This window comes from Lipotes vexillifer, unplaced genomic scaffold (assembly GCF_000442215.2).
Source record: "Lipotes vexillifer unplaced genomic scaffold, Lipotes_vexillifer_v1.1 scaffold2822, whole genome shotgun sequence".
NCBI lineage: Eukaryota > Metazoa > Chordata > Mammalia > Artiodactyla > Lipotidae > Lipotes > Lipotes vexillifer.
The window spans coordinates 103,069-123,506 of record NW_006769538.1 but is presented as its reverse complement, the minus strand read 5'-3'; the positions used below and the strand labels follow the sequence as shown (position 1 = coordinate 123,506).

At 48.3% G+C, this 20,438-nt stretch overlaps 1 protein-coding gene across 1 annotated transcript in view; it reads left to right on the top strand.

Annotated features, from left to right (window-relative positions):
• Positions 1 to 20,438, top strand: part of ALPK3 (alpha kinase 3) — a 48,903-nt gene that overhangs the window by 5,899 nt on the left and 22,566 nt on the right. Inside the window, 4 exon segments of the mRNA XM_007445640.1 lie at positions 1,133 to 1,171; positions 4,700 to 4,821; positions 14,343 to 14,460; positions 15,044 to 16,271. Of these exon segments, the coding sequence (XP_007445702.1) occupies positions 1,133 to 1,171; positions 4,700 to 4,821; positions 14,343 to 14,460; positions 15,044 to 16,271 (1,507 nt within the window).

The window sequence follows — 20,438 nt, the reverse complement described above, 5'->3', positions numbered from 1 at the left end:
AGGAATAGAAAAGGAGAAAGAAGGGCCTAGAATTATGGACTAACTGGACTTGGGAAGGAGGAGGAGGAGTCCAAGATGGTGGATTTACGACTTCAGGAGAGTGCTGGTAGTATCCACAAACCCAGGAGCCCTGGAGTGGAACCCATGTTTTGGGGTAGAGGATGAGTTTGGTTTTTTTTATAAAGATACAGGCTGTCAGTGGTCAGAGATGCAGACAGAGTTCCATTGAGCAGACTGGACTGCTGATAATGAAGGGAGAGCTATTCTCATGGTGGGGACAGACTGAAGGGAGTGAGTGTGGTTGGGTGGCCCCTGAGATCTCCCAGAGAGCAGTGGGAGATCGTGGCCCTAGACTCCACTGGAGATATTTGTGTTAGGAAAAGTGGAGGCAGAGGCAAAAGTTGACTCATATCAAGTGAGCTGGATCTCCACTAAGGGGCAGCTCTGTGTGAGTCCTCACCCCCCAGTGGCCTACACAGCCCCTAGCTGGTGCCCGCTTTCAGCTGCCCCGGGGCAGGAGGGATGATCAGGGCCTCTAAGTGTAGAGGGCCTTGTGCTGGTCTGACCGAACTGGGTGCCTCCTGGCTCCTGTTGAATTAACTGCTTTGTTCTTCTCCTGTTCTTCACACTCCCAGCTGGTTTGCCTTGCGTGGTCTCTTTAACCGTACTTTAACATATTAACGGGTGTTCTCCAAGCCACCTGTCTCCTTCCCAGCCTGTGAGGGGATTTCCAGGAGCTGGGGCTCTTCTCCCCATAACGGCCGAGGGTTGAAGGAGGAGCTGCCCCCAAGCTGGCATGCTGTGGAGTGGGGAACCGTGCCAGGAAGCTACAAGTGATTCAAGGACCCGGGACACACCTTTCTCAAAGCTCAGCCCCTGGTGACCTCCTTCCTGCCTAACCATTTCCCTGGACTCTGTTGCATTTAATGGAGCTCTTGATTTCAGATACATTGTGTCGGGTGGTGAGGCCACTTGCTAACTGGAGCAGGCCAACTAAGACAGCTGGTCCCTTTTAATAGAAAAGCCCTTGGGCCCCAGATGGTGGCCGAATAATACTTTGCCGACTGTTGTTGATCTCTCCTCCTCTCCTTGCTTTTTTGGCCTAATGATTCCATTTGCTGTTTTTGCTTAGCTTATCAAGCAACTGGTTGTCTCACCCCAGCTCTGGAAGGTAAACGCACCATTGCATTACATTTCTCTGACTGCTTTTTTTCTTGGGTGTGGGCATTGAGGGGCCTCTGGGTGACTGCTTTTGCACTAACCAGGCTGCATGGGGTGAGGGGAAGGTGGAGGGTGGTTGGGGAGGGTGTGAGAGGGCACTCACGTGAGCATGGGTCTCACAGGGGCCAGAGTTGATGCCTGCATGCACCATCTGAAAGGGATGCTGGGACCCAGAAATAGGCAAGGGTCCCTGAGATGCCTGCAACTGTATCTCTGTGCCCCTGGGAGAGGCACCATGGGACCAGAACAGAGAACCACCAGTCATGTGCCCCATTTCTCCCCCATCCTAGGCTTTCATGGTTTTTGTAACCACATATCTAGGTTTGACACCTTATTGTTTATCTTCTAACCATGGATACTTCCTTAAAAAAAATTTTTTTTCTCAGTCCCGTAAGTTCTCCTTCTGTCATCTCTTTCTCCCAATTTCCCTCTCCTTTGGCTCCTCTCCACCTCTGCAGACTGTGAACCCCGTAAGGTCAGGGAATACGATGTTAGGGTATTCCTGCATTAACTTGTTCTCTGAATCTGCTTCAGAGACAGATCGGGGCCTGAGCAGGCCCACAGTCCTGGTTTGCCCGTTGAATGACTGTCCTCTTGCCTCCTTAGCTGGGGACAGCTCTCCACCCCTGGCAGAACTGACAATTATGATCAAAATGGGAACGTTTCCTGGCTACTTCCAACCGCTTGGGCCTCATCCCCGACTGGCAGATTTGGGGAGAGTTGGCTACAGTTTCTTTACACAGAGAAAGATTTCTGCATAGCTAACTGGTTTCTGAATAGCTAATAATTAGTGCCTACCATATACGTTTCCTGTGATAGGCAAGAATACTGAGAGACCTTTGTTCTGGGTGGCTCACTGTCTGAAGGGGTAGAAGAGAGGGTATCACAACTAATTCAAAGCAGAGTGTGGTAAGTGCTAAAAGAGAGAGGGTCTTGGAAGTCTATTTAAAGCAAGGTAAATAACCAAACCTAAGGGCAGGGTTAGGTTCCTTTGAACGTGTTGAAAACCAGTGGTGATTCTGGTGTTCTATAGGGACACATGATTAGGCTGTGATATCCTTATGAAGTCACAGAATTGGAAGGACCTGGAGGTGTCAGGGTGGGACCAGACCATTTTCAGATGCATGGACTTCCTGGCTTTGCAGGGGACAGGAAGCAGCAGACTCAGAGTCCATCCCATGTCTGAGTGGTTTGGAAAATGGGAACAGAAAGTGGGTGACATTCAGTAGAATATGATAGTATATGCAGTAACTCTCCCTGTCCCCCCAAATGTACCCCAGATCCACTCTCCTAGAGGGGATTCTTCTAGCTATACTTTTCAGCAGTTAATATAGTTAATAATATAGTTAGGACCTAGTCTGGAAAGTTTGAGAAGATAAGCATTCTTTCTTATTCAAAAAAAGTAATGAAATAACATAACTACCTGTTGCTGAATATCTAGTGTGAGCACTGCAAATTTTCTTAAAGCATAATTTTCCTGTTTTCTCACTTACCCAGTAGCTTATTTTCTTAGATTTGCCCAAGCAGCTTCATCCCTAAGAGCCTAAGCTGAATATGAGATCCAGGCTCATGTTCATGAGTAGGGTAGGATTCAAATTATGTAGGGAGGACATAATTAGGTATGTTTTGAATTAGTTGCAAAATCATAGAAGTCTGATTACCTTTGGCATGGCACTTTCCTTTAGAAACTGTTGGTTGGGATTTGGTATTCCCCAAAGTCAGAAATTGCTGCTAGTATGAGAGCAGCAAGAAACGTTTTTCAGATGTAATTCCTGAGTGTTAGGGAGTTGATAGTCTAGGTCCTGAAAGACCCTCTATTTTGAATGGATTAAAAGGGAAAGAAAAGGACAGTAAGTTGTAAGAAGACAGTTCTTACAAACATCTAATAAGTTACTTAGGTTCCAGGTGAAAGTGTGGCAGGGAGTGTTATGGCAGCCTTAACTGCAGTCCCAACTCAAGCGTTCAGGCATGTGAGAAGTTGGGATCCCCTTTTGGGGTAGTCTTTCTGGGGGAGGACTCCTGTCAACTGCTCAAATGCCCAGGCATCTGCATTCCTGTACAGAAACCATGGCTGGACCCCCTCAGTCCAGAAGTCTTACTTGATTCCAGATACTCTTCCTGGGATGTGACCTTTCTCCTCAAACTCAAGTCCAGAATGATAACCACAGAAATGATAAATTGAATGTGGAGCCCTCCCCACAAAGTAGGGTTTAGCTCCTATTTGCTTGTGTTCCCACAGACTCTTACCTGCCCCTGGTGGAGAGATTACAGGCAGACACACACTGCCTGCGGACGACTACCCCTTCCTCTGAGGCTCAGAGAAAGGCAGCTCTGAGTGATTTGTCTTCCCCCACAGCAGTTTCTCCTGCTCCCCTTCACATTACCCCTTGCAGTCCTCCCTGCTGCTCACAAGAGGGCGTGTGAGTTGGGAGGGGGAGGAGGGCTGAGCACAGCTGTGCCCCACACAACCTGGCTATGTGGTTACACGTCACGCCTAGGGATGCATTGTGTCTCTGCTGGCCCATGGAAGGGTTTGGCATGGTGGTTTGCTCGTGTGTGCAGGCAGGAGAGGACTGTAAGTGCTGAGCAGTGCTGGTGAGTCTGTGCTGGACTCAGTGAGTGCACAAATGCCCCTGAGTTCTGGAAGATGGGCTATCACGAGGGAACCGAAAACCCTGGCTTTTGCAGTGGTGGATCTGTTTGTGATTTGGCGGTCTTGCTGGTTGGTCCTGGAGCTGCCAGCCATGTATTCACTTGAGCATGTGGATCTAAGGGGGGAGCAAGGGAGCCATGACTGGCTTTCCACTGGAAGTCCATAGCCCTCTTTAGGGTGAGAATTCTTTTGAGTCTTTCTTTTCTGATACTCGTAGGAGCTAGAGGCCACCCTTGGGTCTAGACCCCTGGCATTGACCAGCTTATTCTTTGTCTACTATGGGTCTATGCTCACAAATGCAGGGGCTCTTCTTCTGAGCCTAAGCTTTAGGAGAGGCCCCTGAGCTCCTAGGACCTATGTATACATGGGGTTGGCTGGCTTTTCCCTCTGTGGCATGAATGGAGGCTCTGCTGTGCTGGGGTCTTCATCTCTGAGGCTGGGCCTATCCATGTGTGTGTCTCTCCCATGCACGAGCTTCCCTGGATATGAAAGGTGGAGTGTGAAGCAAGACTCTACAATAAGGATGGAATGGAGATGCCAGGACTGGTGGTCTGGCATGCTCAGGAGGCTGGTCCATGGTCAGATGCTGCGTACTGTAATGGGTTTGGGTCAGGATCCCATTCAGCCCCTTGGTAACTTCCCTGCTCCCAACCTGGCCAAGAGGCCTAGGCTCTCTGGAGGAAAGACTTGCCCAGGTGCTGGAGCCATGGCCACGAGATGACGGATGGACATGGTAAGATTTAAGCTGCCTTGGACACGAGGGTGTGCCATAATGCGGCAGAGGTGGGAGAAAGGCTGCTCTGAATAGTTCTTTGCCTTTCCTAGGAGCACCTTCTGCTCCATCATTGCTCAGCTAACAGAGGAGACCCAGCCGCTATTTGAGACCACGCTCAAGTCCCAGGCTGTGTCCGAGGACAGCGACGTTAGATTCACCTGCATCGTCACAGGTAATGAGGCTATCTGTATGATCCATGCCAGGGCTGCTGCATAGGTCAGGGTCTAAGGGGGCTGTGGGGACAGGCATGGAGAGGGGTTGGCTGTGTGCACAAAACTGTGCAAGTTGACATTTGTCTTCTTAGCTTTCCGGTTTCATCTCCCTGTGTGGGCTGGGGTCCCTTTCTCCTCCCATTCTGGAGCCACATATACACCCTGCTCTTCTTCGAAACCTGTCTTCTGTAAAGGTTTCTCACCCTCAGGCATACATACACGACTGATGAATCTTATTCCAAGGAAAGAAGCTCTCCAGTCAAAAGAGGTTTTCAAGGCTACTCCTCACATATCCCCATTTTACAGTTGAGTAGTTTGAAACTTGGGAGTCTCCAGCCTGAGAGACAATAATGTATAGTGATTCTGACTGCAGACCCTGGAGACAGACTGCCTGGCTTGGAATGATGGCTTGTCCCCTTTCCAATTATGTGATGCCGAGCACCTCACCTGCAAAGTGGGGACGATAATAGTATGAATATATGCAAAGCATTTGGAATAATACCTGGCATACAGTAAGTACCGTATAAGTGTTAGAAGTGAAGACTGTCATGTGTGCATTTCACTGAACTCCGTGGTGGAATTTGAAGCAACAGTTTGGCAGAATAGGAAGCAGAGAGATACTCCTTGGAAGGGGGGTATAAAGGGGTGAGGGTACTGGGAAGCTGGCCCTGAGCGTTGTATCCCTCCCCCAAACCTCCCAGCAGTGGCTCCATTGCACTAACCCGACCTGCTTCAGGGCCTGCAGGACTCACCAATGGGTGCCTACCTCTCCCAGCTCTGCAGCCACCAGGTCAAGATTCCCTCCAAGAGCCCATTTTTTTCAGTAAATCAAGGGCGTTGGTGGTTTCCAGCTATGACATGCCCTGATTCTGGGGAACCTGTCTGCCCCAGCCAGCTAAACATCTTCTCTGGGACTGGGTTCCCCTGGGCAGTTTTCACCTTGCTCAGAACCCTCTGTGCTAAAAGCTGAGAACACTTCCGAGGGATGCAGAGATGCACCTGCATCCCTTAACTTTGTACAGCATAACACCTTTTGCAACGTTTATCTGTTTCCACTGTTGTCAAATTCTTACAAAACCCTGTGAAGTCAGTGCTATTATTAGTCAGATTTTACAAAGGAGGAAACTAGAATAGGTTAGGTGACTTGCCAAAGCTCACAAACCTGGTGAAGAGGAGAAGCTGCTTTTGCTCTCTGCAGCATCTGATGCTGCTTGCTTATCCTGCATCTGCTATGTTACTGTGCTTCTCTGCTTCCCCTCACTTATCTCCTTTATTTATTTATTTATTTATTGGGTCTTCATTGCTGCACATGGGCTTTTTCTAGTTGCGGTGAGCCGGGGATACTCTTGGTTGCGGTGTGTGGGCTTCTCATTGCGGTGGCTTCTCTTGTTGTGGAGCATGGGCTCTAGGCACGCCGGCTTCAGTTGTTGTGGCTCGCGGGCTCTAGAGCACAGGCTCAGTAGTTGTGGCACACGGGTTTAGTTGCTCTGTGGCATGTGGGATCTTCCCAGACCAGGGCTTGAACCTGTGTCCCCTGCATTGGCAGGTGGATTCTTAACCACTGCGCCACCAGGGAAGTCCCTCTAATAGCCTTTTAAAATAACTTTCCACAAGATCAATGCCATCAGTACCCTGTCAGTTACTTTCCTTAGAGACATCCCTATTCTTCTGTGTGAACTGGTGGCCTTTTAGGCCTAATACACAGCTGTTATACTGAGTCTTCCCTTTGCCTTTCTTCTGGGTTTGATTCAGTTTCCTGGATCTCATGTCTTCCTTTTTCTTGGCTTACTCTCTGGCTTTATTGAGCTGCATCCTCCAGTGGCTTCATCAGGTCCCAAAGATGGTACAATAGCAGGAGGCATTATGATGACAAGCTCTCAACCTATCTCTCCTTTGAGTCATTCTGCTCCAGTATGACTTAGTTGTTCTCTGTGTCTGGTACACAGTCATCATCTTAGGATTTCCCTTCATCATCATCCTGTGGATTTCCTTTACCCCTCCTGTAATGGATTTCTTGTTTATTTGTATTCCACATTTGTCTCTTCCTTGATTTACATCCTTGTTTCTATAGCTTCCTAGGAGGAGTACATGGTACGTAAATGTTAGACAACTTGTGTCTGAAAATGTCTTTTTTTCCTGCTTTACTCTTGATGGAGAGTTTGGCTAGGTATAGAATTCTAAGTTGAAAATAATTTTCCTTCAGAATTTTGAAAGCATTACTACACTGCCTGCTTCCAGTGTTTCTGTTCAGAGCAGGAAGACAGTTTGATTCCTGATTCTGTGCATGAGACCAGTTTTCTCTCTGGAAGCTTTTAAGAGTGTTTTGATATTTCATAATGATGTATCTTGTTATGGGTGTCTTCATCCAGGGGCATGCTTGGATGCTTTCAGTCTGGAAACTGATGGCCTTTAGTTCTGAGAAATCTGAGATTATTTTGATGTTGATTTCTTCCCTCTGTTTTATCTGTTCTTTCTTTCTGGAACTCCTGTTATGTGCATATCTGCTCCCCAGGACTCATTCTCTTATTTTCTCATCTTTTCTTCCCTTTCATCTATTTGTCTTTTTGTTCTTTCTGAGATTTCCTCAGTGTTATATTTCAACTTTTCTATTGGGTTTTTTATTTATAAGAGCTCTTTTTTAATCCTTTTCTAAAACATCCTGTTCTTTTCATGAATGTAGTATTTTCTTTTAACTCTCTGAGATAGTAATGATAGTTTTCTAAACGTTCCCTGCATGGTTTGTGTTTCTTCCAGTTTGCTTTTTTTCTCTTTAATTGTTTTGGTCCTGCATCTCCTGTTTATAGGCTTTCCTCAGATATCTAGGAATCTTTGGTTGTCAGATAATGAGTAAGAGTAGGAGACTAAAAAGCTAATTGGAAGTTCTGAGCAAGTAGGAGGGGCCTGAAACCTTGGGTCTTCACTCTAGGGTGATCTGGCCACCACTAGAGTTGGGAACTGACAAAGTGAGTTTCTTTAGTTCCTTCCTCTTGGACTAGCCAGATTCCCTAGTGACTATTCTTCTAGTGTCTTGCCTGAGTTTTTTGGAAGCTATGCAGATGAGAGGATTGGGTGGGCTCTCATCATAAAGCATTTATTTTTAAAATTTTTTTAAATAAATTTCTTTATTATTTATTTTTGGCTGCATTGGGTCTTTGTTGCTGCATGCGGCTTTCTCTAGTTGCGTCGAGCAGGGGCTACTCTTCGTTGTGGAGCTCGGGCTCTAGGCGCGTGGGCTGCAGTACTTGTGGCTGTGGGCTCTAGAGTGCAGGCTCAGTAGTTGTGGCGCATGGGCTTAGTTGCTCCGTGGCATGTGGGATCTTCCCGGACCAGGGCTCGAACCCGTGTCCCCTGCATTGGCAGGCGAATTCTTAACCACTGCGCCACCAGGGAAGCCCAAACATTTATTTTATAGATTCGTTTTTCCATAGAATATTCATGCCCTCCACCAAGCTGGCTTACCCTCAGGGCAAAGTTTTACCTTTCCAGTTACTATACTGCATCTTTGGACATGGGGGGAAGGAGCAGTTAGTTACACAGTGGTATGGAGTGGGTGAGGGGATCCAGAGATCTGACTGTTTTCCACACCTCTTTTTACCTTTCCTTCTTTCCCTTTACCCCCAGTTCCAGAGATATCTGGTTGCAAGTTCCTATGCCCTTTGAGGATTTTCTGGTGTTCAAAGGGTAGTTCTCAGTTTCTCATTGGGTTAAGCTGTCTTGGGTCTGCTAAGTCAGTTTCTACTTGTCCATCTGCTTTCCAGCTTTCAAAATGTTGTTCCTGTTGCTCTCCTTCCCCTTATTCTCCCCCTTTTTAGTGGCTATATATATACTACACACACACACACACACACACACACACACACACACACACACACACACATTTTTTTTTTAAATAAAAATATCTCATTAGTGTAGCTTAGTGGGTTTGGGTGAGAGAGTGAAAATAGATGGTATGCTCATGCTGCCTTTTTACCTAGAAGCCTGGCAAGTTCCTTATCATCTTTCAAGGCCCAGCTCAAACATCTTTCAAGGTCCAGCTCATCCTCCAGGAGGTCATCTCCAGCATTTCCACAGAGAGCTCTTGCTCTGTCTTTCACAGTACAGCTTCTTGGTGCATCTCTCTCCCCAGTGAGACCGTGAGATCTGGGGGATAGGGCACACACCTGACACATCGTGCCTCTGGAGCAGGCACGAAGAAGGTGCTCAGTACATATTTGCCAGTATTGACCACAGTGACCCTGACTGTGTGGACAACAAAATCAGTGTCTTTTCCGCATTGCCTGTTCATTGCAGCTGCAGCTTCAGTGCCTTGACAACAGCAGCTGCTGTGGGGGGCTCCCTCCTTTCCTTCTTCCATTCTGTCCTTTGTAGCCATGGACTCTGAGAGCAACATGCTGAAGCCGACATGAGTCTGACTTACAGAGTCTTGGAGTATTTTACTCAATGCCTCCAAGGTTATCATGGGAGTAAGCTTTTCCCTGTCTCAAGCCCAACTCAAAGGAACAAACTTTTATCCCCTAAATTGCCATAATATTCATGTCTCATGACCAGCCAGGCCCGTGGTCTTCTGCTCAGGAACACCTGCCATGATGAGATCTACGACACTGCTGAGTAAGGCTGTAAGATTTCTAGGGCTCTAGCTATCTCTAACATCCACACCTTAGTCCACTGTCATACCTAGTTCCCTCCTCCCCCTCCTCATCCCCAAGTATATAAAAAAATCTCAGGTTACCTGAGTCTTTTGTAGCAGATTAAGAAAGAATTCTCTGTGATCACCATAGTACACTGTAAATAAGCCTTTCCCAATTAACAAGGAGAAAAGGTAGACTGTAAGAGAGGGGCCGGGGGAAGGGAAAACATTATGCAGAAAGATCAGAGAACAAAGGAAACAGGGCTAGAAACTGGGTCTCCCCTCCGCCCCCATCTGGAATGGAGGATGGTGGATGGGTGTATGGCTCAGACTGGCCTTTGTATGAGACTGGTGTGGTGATCCTGGCTCGTCCCATGGAGATGGAGTGACCTCACTTCCTCCCACCCTGCTGGTAGCATTCCTTGAATGAGGTTGTGATGAGTCAGTCTAAGCAGGGCCCTGCCAGGAGTAGGTGATGCTTTCATGGTGGGTCAGGACCCAGTCCAGGTGAGGAAGAAGAGTCTGTGCCAGTGCCCCTGCTGGCTGAGCTCTGAGGGAAGCCCTTCGTGACTTGGAGAAGTGGTATATGACCCTGGGGTTCTCCCCTCCCAGAGTGGGCATATGGGGGATAGCAGGCCTTGACTGGAACTTCTGGCTCCTGTCTCCCCCAGGGGCCCCTCTGGCCAGAGTGCAACTGTCTTCCTTGAAGCTGCCCATCTCTGTCCAGCATGGTGACCCCTTTCCCCCACTCTCCTCAACTCTGTTGTAGATTGTATGTTAGCCTGTGTATGTATGTATGTGTGTGTGTGTGTGCGCGCGTGCATGCATGCTAGCCTGTGGGCACACATACGGGCACACGTGTGTGTGCAGCTGGGAGTGAAGGACCTCCCTTCCTTTTGTGTGTTTCAGAATACAGTTCATATTACCCAGGGGACAAAGAAATGTTTTCTCCCCAAATAAAGTTGTTTCCAGAATCCATTGTTGCCATGGAGCCCTAAGCTGTCAGGTTGGCCCCCACCTAGTGAAGAGGCACCAAAAGGTGGCATGGGGGCTGAAGCCCCAGCCTTGTGGCTGTGAGCTCCATTCAGCATTCCCTTCTTGCCCCATCCCTGCCCTCTCGCTACAGCCTGACTAGACTCGGATGCCCTGGAGGCTGAGGCCTGACTGGGCAGATCATGGGGCAGGGAGGCTCTGAGCCGGGCCCTTGTAGGGATGAGATCACCCCATGGGATGGTGAGGACATGCACGGTGATGTAACCAGGGCCTTTAGCTCACTGTGGAAACATGGGGCTCGCTTTACAGTCAGGGCCGCCCAGAGTTTGTTCCTAGCTGACCCAGCTGCAGCCTCACCTCCCTTGCTCCCTACTCCTGTGCACAGTTCCCCAGTGTGCCCTCTGCTTTCCACCCCACATTCTACTGTTGTGGTTCCTTTGTCAGGCATGCCCTTCCCACTCACCTCTTGTTTGCTCACTTATTCCCTTCCTCATTTACTCACTCATCCAGCAGATTTTTATTTTTATTAAGTAACTACTCTGTGCCAGGTGCCATCTTAGGTGGTAGGGATACAGAAGTGAAGGAGAGATGATGCTGACTCACGTGGACATAAGTCTAGGAGGGGAGACAGACAAGGGGATAGTCAGTTACAGTATTGTGATTAGTCCTATGAAGGGGGAAATACAGGCACTGAACCCACATTTTCTGAAACTCTACCCACCCTCACAGCCATTTCAAATGCTGCTCATGCCGTAAAGCCTTTCCTGATTCCGCAGCCAGAGATGCTTGTTCCCTTCTCTGTACCCTGAGCCGTTAGTGCATTGCTTCATTCATTCACCTATAAATATTTAACGAGTGTTGATTCCATACCAGGCACTATTCTAGGAACTGAGGACATAGCACGAATAACACAGACGAGTCATGGAGCTGTTCTTTCCCCAGGGAGTTGGAGAAGATGGATATAAACCAACAACCTCATCAGGGTATATGTCAGGCAGCAATGCATTCTATGAAGAAAAAGAAACATAGTAAGAGGGCTAAGAGTTTCCAGGGAGACAGAGTCGCTGTTTCACACGGTGTGGTAGGGAAGGACTCTCCAAGGAGGGAATGTGTGAACAGAGGCGGGAGGAATCCAGATGTGATTCTCACCTGCTGTTAGAGGCCAGCCAGCAGGGCCGTGTGGCAGGAGTACCGCAGGCAAGGCAGAGAACGGGAGGAGCTGAGGCCGGTGCGCTAGCGCGGCCCACGTCCTGAGGGCCTTAATGACGTGGGAGCTACTAGGGTGTTTTGAGCAGAGGAGTGCTATCACTTGACTTTATTTACTTCATTTTAAAAGGTTCACTCTGGCTGTGCTGAGAATGGGCTGAAGAGAGGCCAGGATGGAAGTAGTAAGATCAGCAAGGAGGTTGTTACAGAAACTGAGGTGTCAGATGATGATGATGGACCAGGTTGGCGGCGGGGAATGGCAAGAAGTGATCAGATTCTGGATACAGTCTGGAGGAAGGGCCCATAGAATCGTCTGATGGAGTGGACGTGAGGAAAAGAATAAGGGATTGCCTCCAGGTTTTTGGCCTGAGCCAAATTAGAAGGATGAATTTGCCGTTTACTGATATATGTGGGACTTGGCTTGGAGAGGGGAATAAGGAGCTTGGTTTGGGACTTGTTAAGTTTGATACCTATTAGACCTCCAAGTGGATATGTCAGGTATGCAGTCAGAAATAAGAACCAGGAGTTCAGGGGAGGTCTGGGCTAGAGATACAAATTTGGAAGTCAGGAAGATATAGCTATTTAAAGGCTGCAGGACAGGATTAGATCCCCTAGGTTTTATGGCTAGAGAATGGAAAATGGTTCTGAGACCTGAGCCCTGGCCTATCTAACATTTATAGTCTTAGCTGGTGATGGTGGGGGAGCGGTGGAAGAAAGAGATTAGGAAAAGTGGCCAGTGGAGTAGGAAAGGCACTCAGAAGGAGTGGCATCCAGGAGCAAGCGAGGAAAAGGTTTCAAGAAGGGACGGTCAATGCTGATAGATCGGGTAGACGAAGCTTAAGAAACGCTAGTGGATTTGGCGATGTGTGACTCATGGGTGACCTTGCCAAGAGCAATTCTGGTGCAGCGGTGGGTACAAAAGCCTGATTGGAGGAGACGGAGTGAAGACAGAGAATACAGACAACTCTTTCAAAGAATTTCTCTATAAAGGAGAGAATAGAGAGATAGGGGCAGGAGCTAATGGGGGACATGGGGTCAAAGAAAGTTCTTTTAAAAGAAGGGAGACAGTACAGAGGCTTGTATGCTGATGGGAATGATATAAGAGAGGAAAAGCTTGATGATGCAGGAGAGGAGGAATGATTGTTGGAGAGATGTCCTTGATGAGGCAAGAGGAGATGGGATGCAGTGAGGGTGTCTTTAGATAGGCATGGGGGTAGTTTATCCATAGACAGTAGGGAAGACAGAGAATGTGTACCCAGATACAGGTGCATCCCTCCCTGTGTGGAGACCTGTCTTATCTTTTCTATAGTACAGTCGGTTCCCTGAGAGCAGAGAGCTGTCTGTCAAGCTCCTATATCTTCATAACCCTTGCTTGGCAGTCAGCACACACCTAATATATATGTATTTAAGGGAATATATGTTAGGAGTCTTTAATTTCTAATAAACATTGCAAATTAATTGGAGTCAGCTTAAGAAATGAAGCAGAGTTTTTTGGTAAGGCTTAGATGGACTTCTTATGGAATTGACAAGTAGGAATGTAGCTGTGCCCAGGCAAGGAGTGGAGCCAGTATTTGGAAGGATATTGGGACTCTCTCTGTGTTCTTTTTTTAATTTTGGCTGCACTGGGTCTTCGTTGCAGCGTGCAGGCTTCTCTCTAGTTGTGGTGTGCAGGCTCAGTTGCCCCACGGCATGTGGGATCTTAGTTCCCTGAACAGGGATCGAACCCACATCCCCTGCGTTGGAAGGTGGATTCCTAACCACTGGACCACCAGAGAAGTCTCTCTCTCCTTTTTCTTATTCTATCCTGAACATCAACTTCATTTTCCATCTCACTGTCGACCAGCTTTGTCTGCTTCTCAATCCATGTGGCAGAATATGGCTGTACCCCTTCCAAGTTATTTCCAGACACTAGGGTAGACTGTCTCTCGGTTCCAATTCCCAAATACTAGGTCATAGAATTGGATTAGATTAACTGATTATGTGTCCATTACTGGACAAATCAGCCAAGTGTCCAGGGAGGAAGGGACATGTGACTTTAACAGTTGGAAGCTCTTTGTGAGTAGGGCTGGAAGTCCAGAGAGGAGGGGCTGGGAAAATACCTCAGTCAGTTTCACAGTAGTGAATGGATGGGAAGGTAGGTGTGGATGGGTGGATGGATGGATGGATGGATGGATGGATGGATGGATGGATGTGTTAGCTGTGTCATCAAATAATGCTAACAGCTCAGGAACCTGGAATGAAAGAAGGAGGGCTCTTGGCAGTGGTGTTGATATTGGGTATTTGTGAGAGACCTCCGAGGATAGAGCTGTTACTACTGTTGAGGATGTAGAACAGGCCACTGAAGAAAGGAAGCTTATTACTACCAGCCAAAGCTTTCTGGAAACTCCTTGCTTCCCTTCTTACCAGAAGCTAGGCAGTTTCTCCTCTATATTTGCCTTCCAGCTGCTGAAGGGGAACAGTTTTAGGCTTTGACAGGGCCTAGCTTCTAAAAATAAGCTGAGCCATATGGTAACCCTCTTCTTCCTACAAGCCCCGGGGGCAGGTGGGCCAGTCCAGTCTCTTCAGGTGGTCTGGGAAAGCCATGGCATCCTGTTCTCTCCTCCCACTACTTTGGAACTGGTCTCCCTGCAACCCAATCTCCTGCTTCCCTCTTAGGATACCCAGAGCCAGAAGTGACCTGGTACAAGGATGACACGGAGCTGGACCGCTACTGTGGCTTGCCAAAATACGAGATCACTCATCAGGGCAACCGCCACACACTGCAGCTCTACAGGTGAGGGAGAGGGGCCTGTTCTGCTCTCTCTGCCCTCCTGAAGGTCCTATGGCCCAAGTCTGCCCTTAGAAATGGAGTCAGCTGGATGAAGAGGCCCAGACAGGATCTGGGGGTGGAGGCGGGGTTCTGCAGCTAAGCTGAGCCACCTGCTGAAGCGTGTCTGCCTGCCAGTGTCTGGGATCTCCTAAGGCCAGGGCAGGAGTATCTCTGACAGCCAGAGAGCTGAGCGTAACCAGAGGGGGTCCTGACCCATAGCAACATTTTCCATGAGGTCAGCTTCCCAAAAAAGCTCCTGTGTCATCCTTACTTCACAAGGGGCTGTGTGGGTCACCTGCTTCTGAAGGGAGCTCTCCTGGGCCCCAAGTCTAATCTGTCCTGGAACAGCATGACCTTGGCCAGCTCCCATCCTCTTGCCAGCCTGTTTCCTCAGCTGTAGTGGGGAATTTTGGAGGTGGTGCTGTTGGGGGGGGGCGGGGCACTCGGGGCAGGGCTGGCAGGGGGTGGGGCGGGGCTCTCAACTCTGCGAGGCTCTGGCTGCGAGGATTGGGTGCTCTCACCTCCCATCTCATGCTCCTGCCTCTAGATGTCGAGAAGAAGATGCCGCCATCTACCAGGCCTCTGCCCAGAATGCCAAGGGGATCGTGTCCTGCTCGGGGGTCTTGGAGGTGGGCACCATGACCGAGTACAAGATCCACCAGCGCTGGTTCGCCAAGCTGAAGCGCAAGGCTGCGGCAAAGATGCGTGAGATCGAGAAGAGCTGGAAGCACGGGAAGGAGGCCGTGGAAGAGGCCGACACCCTGCGCAAGCTCAGCCCCGACCGCTTCCAGCGGAAGCGGCGTCTGAGTGGGGCCGAGGTGCCAGTCCCCTCGGCCCCCACCCGGGAGGTCGAGAACGGGACACCGGTGGCTTGGCAGGAGGGAGAGACGGAGCCTGGTCAGCACCCAGGTTTGGGCCTGATCAACAGTTTTACTTCCGGAGAGGTGACCACCAACGGGGAGGCTGCCCCTGAGAATGGGGAAGCTGGGGAGCATGGCCTGTTGACATACATCTGTAAAGCCATGGAGCTGGGGCCTCAGAGAGCCCCCCAAAAGGAGTCTGGGGCCAAGAAGAAAAAGAAAGATGAGGAACTTAAGCAAGGTGTGCAGAAGCCAGAGGTAGAGAGGGCAGCTCAAAGCCACCCTTCCTCTGAAAACTGTGTCCCCAGTTCAGACAAGCCTGACTCCTGTGGGACACAGGGGCCCATGGACATGGGGCAGGTTCAGACCCAGCCCAGGGGCGGGGCCGCACAGGGGCCTGGATCCTCTGGAGCAGATGGCACCAGGAAGCCAGCCTCTGCTGTGGGTACTCAAGACCAGGCCCAGAATGCCCCTGTCCCAGGCCCAGACCAGGAAGTGTATTTCTCCCTGAAGGACATGTATCTGGAGAGCACCCAGGCAGACAAGCCTCAGGGGGAGGAGGGGGCCCAGACCCCCCGTGGCAGGACACCTGGAGAGATGCCCTCAGGGAAGGTATCCAGCAAAGCCAGAGGTGAGAGGGAACCTGCTGTCCCTGGCCAGCCCACGCCCTCAGCCCCCCAGCAGACTAGGCCCTTCAACAGGAAGAGATTTGCTCCTCCTAAGCCCAAAGGGGAGCCCACCACCAGCTGCAAGCCTGATTCTTCCCCAAGTCAAGATCCAGAACCTGGGGCTCAGAGCTCAGGGAAGGACCCGCCTCAGGCCTCTGCCCAAATGCCCACACCCCCCGCCCGGCGGAGACACAGCACCCAGGATAGCCCCCTGCAGGGGCAAGCAGGCCACAGGACTCCAGGAAAGGTAAGTGTGGGTGTTGGGTGCCTGGAGGCCGCTCGGGAAAGATGACCTCATGGAAACTGTTGCTGCAACAGCTCGGTAGCCAGTGAGCAGTGGAATATTTATAGAAGGGGGTGGGGTGAGGTGGAGTGCTGGAGCAGGGGACCACAGGCCTGGGCCTCGCCCCAGGCAGTCCCCAGATGCCAGGCGTGTGGGCAGCACAGCCTGACTGTGACCATCTCCTCTGACAACATGGAAGTTCACTGCCAAGCGGACTATGTCGCAGAGCGGGGTGGAGGAAGAGGATGTTCTTTGGGGAGGAAAGAGAATGGGGAGACTGAGGAGTGGTCTGTAGTGTGTAGTGGGTCTTGACCTAGATGGTTATTAGAAGATTGAAAAAATATCCACCGTCCAGAAAATTCTGACTTGATCTGGCGTTTTATCTAAGATTTCGGAGTCAGGTATACCTATGTGCAAATCTGACTATCCTTAACATTGTGTGATCTTGGGCAAGTCATAAAACCTTAATAAAAACAGTGCCTACTTCATAGGGCTGCTGTGAGAATCAGGGTGCTTGGCCCAGGGCTTCGTGCATGCTAAGAACGAAATAAACGGCAGTAGGTCTGAGACATTACTGTGGTGGGAGATAGAGGCAAACTGTTTTCCCTGAGAACAGGAGTGCTGGCATTCTTCTGGGGATCAGGTAGCCAACAGAGGACAGAGGTTTTGTGTGGAGACAGGGGAGGGCAGGGCATCCAGGAGGCAGCATTAAGGAGTTTGATGGGGGTAGCGGGCAGAGGAAGAGGGAAGAGGGGAGCGGGATTGAGAGGATTAACAGAAGGAAAACAGTTTATCCCGTTGGGTCAGTGTCTCATGTTTCAGGGGCAGAGGGCAGGCAGTATTTCACAGGAGTGTTAGAGAGAAGGAGTGTTTTATAGTGGGGCAGAAGGAAAAAGTGTATCAAGACTGGGGGTGGGTTGGATAAAATAGATGGGATATACTTATACTAAGAAATGATTGGTTGTTTATCTGAAATTCAAATTAAACTGGGTGTCCTGTATTTCTCTTTGCTAAATCTGGCAACCCCAAGTGGAGACAGCATTTTGGCGGGAACTAAGATGAAATTGTTTCTTGGGGCAGAGGAAGCAGGAGCATGGGTCCCAGGAGACAGGAGGAGCAGCTGAAAGCAGTGTTTCACAGGGGTCAAGGCAGAAGACAGGCGGCTTCTTGGAACAGTGAAGGGAAACATGAGGGACAAGCTGCTGCAGTACCTCCTGGAGGGCAGCGGGAAAAGGATGCTTCCTGGAGAACAGGGAGGGGCTGCCTTTCCCACAGAGAGAGCTTTCATGGGGGCAGGAGGGAGAGACCAGTTTCAAGGGTGGCCAGGGGAGATGGTTTTCTTTCAGTGTGTGCTGAGGGTACTGAGGTTAGTCTGTGGGGACGGTAGTTCAGAGGTCTTTGGAGTGGGGTGAACCTCAAACCAGACTCTCTGAATCTGTTCATGACTCTCAGCCCCTCATGCCAGGTCTCAGGTGATTTCAGCAGCTGCAGTGGTGAATTCCTAGGAGCCCAGATGGGGCTGCTCCACATGCGGACAGCAGGGCATATGGTAGGGATGGCCCTCATGGGCCCCTAGGGAGCACATTTGGGAAGAGATCAGGCTGGCGGCCAAGTCTGTGAGTGAATCTGGCTTCTCTGCCCACAGCGGCAGGGAATACCACAGCCAGAATGGCTGCATCCTCCTGACAAGGCCCTCCTTGCCTCTCGCAGGTGGGACGAATGGGCTGGGGCACTGCAGGCACAGGAGAGGCTGTCTGTAGAGGTTCCTGCAAAGAGCTTTTGTGGCTTTTTTTTTTTTTTTTTTTTAGTACTGAAAAAAATTGTGAAATGTATCATACATGTGAAAAATGCATTTAACAGCTATATGTATTTTTGAAGCTGTTGCTTTTTAGTAGCTGAATTTGATTGGTTTTTCATATTCTCATTCTACCAAATCTTGTAAAAAAAAATCTTATTTTTTGATTATGAAAGAAACACATGGCCATAGTAAAAAATATGGGGGAAAACTAAAAACTGAAAGGAAAAAGTAAAAATTCACCTATAATTCTACCATCCAAAGACATATTGGTAGATATGATATATCTACCAATCTTTCTGTATGTGTATTTTATTATTTTAAAATTTGATTTACATTGTTATTCTGATTCAGTTTTATATTCTGCTTTCGTTACTTCTCATTATTTCATGAGCAGTTTTTCATGGTTCCTGAAAATTATCTGAAAAACTTCATTTTTAGTGGTTATGTAAGATGCCACAATATGCACATTTTAACCATTTCTTCAATAGTGTTTATGCTTTTCTTCCTTATTCCATATAAGGATATAAATATAAATATAAAGATATAAATATATATCTGTATTTTTATAATTTTTGTTTGAATTCCTTCATTTGACTTTTAAATTAATCTGGAATTGATTTGGGTGTATAGCATAGTATCAGTCTCTAGCTCAATTTTTGGTTAATAAGTAATTTCCCCCAAATTCAACCTTTTCCTATTAGTTTGTGGTTCTTTCTTTATACACTAATTTTATACCCACTAAAGCCTATTTTAGTTCCCATATATACATCTATCATAATCCATTAATCTGTTTGTTGATTCTTACAACAGGATGATCTCATTTTAATTGTTGTAGCTTTCATTTCTGGCAGAGCAACCCTCTTATACTTCTTTTAAACATGTTTCAGCTGTTCTCTCTTGTTTATTCCTCTAGGAAAACTTTAGAATCATTGTTTGAATTTTTCCAAACTCCCAGATAACATTGTTTTTTACCTTGTATCCTTATATTCACCATTTTAAAAAACTACATTTTCAAAAAAGTGATGAATTATTTTTATTTTATTTATTTATTTATTTATTTTTTGCGGTACGCAGGCCTCTCACTGTTGTGGCCTCTCCCGTTGCGGAGCACAGGCTCCAGACACACAGGTCCAGCGGCCATGGCTCACGGGCCCAGCCGCTCTGCAGCATGTGGGATCTTCCCAGACGGGCACGGCCCGCGTCCCCTGCATTGGCAGGCGGACTCTCAACCACTGTGCCACCAGGGAAGCCCCGAATTATTTTTAACAAGATCAAAAGCATATTACATCCTTTCATGGAAGACTAGTCAGATTTGAATTTTGAATGGTCTTTTAGTAAAATTTGTTAGGTTTATATTTTTAAACAGCTTGATCGATGTATAATTTATACACCAATAATAGTCACCTATTTAAAATGTACAGTCCAATGTACACAATTCACAGTTGTACAGCCATTACCACAATCCGGTTTTAAAACATTTCTATCGGGCTTCCCTGGTGGCGCAGTGGTTGAGAGTCCGCCTGCCGATGCAGGGGATGCGGTCGTGCCCCTGTCCGGGAAGATCCCACATGCTGCGGAGCGGCTAGGCCCGTGAGCCATGGCTGCTGAGCCTGCGCGTCCGGAGCCTGTGCTCCGCAATGGGAGAGGCCATAGCAGTGAGAGGCTTGAGTATGGCAAAAAAAAAAAAAATTTCCCTCACCCTGAAAAGATCCTTGTTCCTTTTTTGCAATTAATCCTTGTTCCCACCCCAACCACCAGGCAACCACTAATCTGCTTTCTGTCTCTATACCATTGGTATTTTGATTGAGATTGCATTAAGTATCTTTACATATAAGAATTAATTTGGAAATATCAATATCTTAATATTTAGCTTTCTTATCCAGGAGCATCGTATTTTTTTCTATCATTCAAGCCTTCTTTCTTCTTTCTTTTTTTATTTTTAAATTAAAAAACAAGTTTTGGCCGCGCCGCACAGCTTGCGGGATCTTAGTTCCCTGACCAGGGATTGAACCCAGGCCCTCGGCAATGAAAGCGCAGAGTCCTAACCACTGGACATTCCCTCTTATTTCTTTTTAAGCTCTGTTATTTTCTCCATATGGGTCCAGCATGCCTCTTGTTAGCGTTAGATATTTTAAAGGCCTCTGCTTCTGGGATATGCTGCTGCTGCTTCCCTACGCTGTCTTGATTTCCTTTCCTGGAAATAAGGGGTATCTCTGACAGCTCAAGTTAGGCTTTCATCTTGGATATGGATGAGGAGCAGATGCTAAAAGTGAGGCCTCTTGGGTTGTTAAGAATGTCCAGAGACCCTCTCCTTGAGCCCAGCCATGCTATTC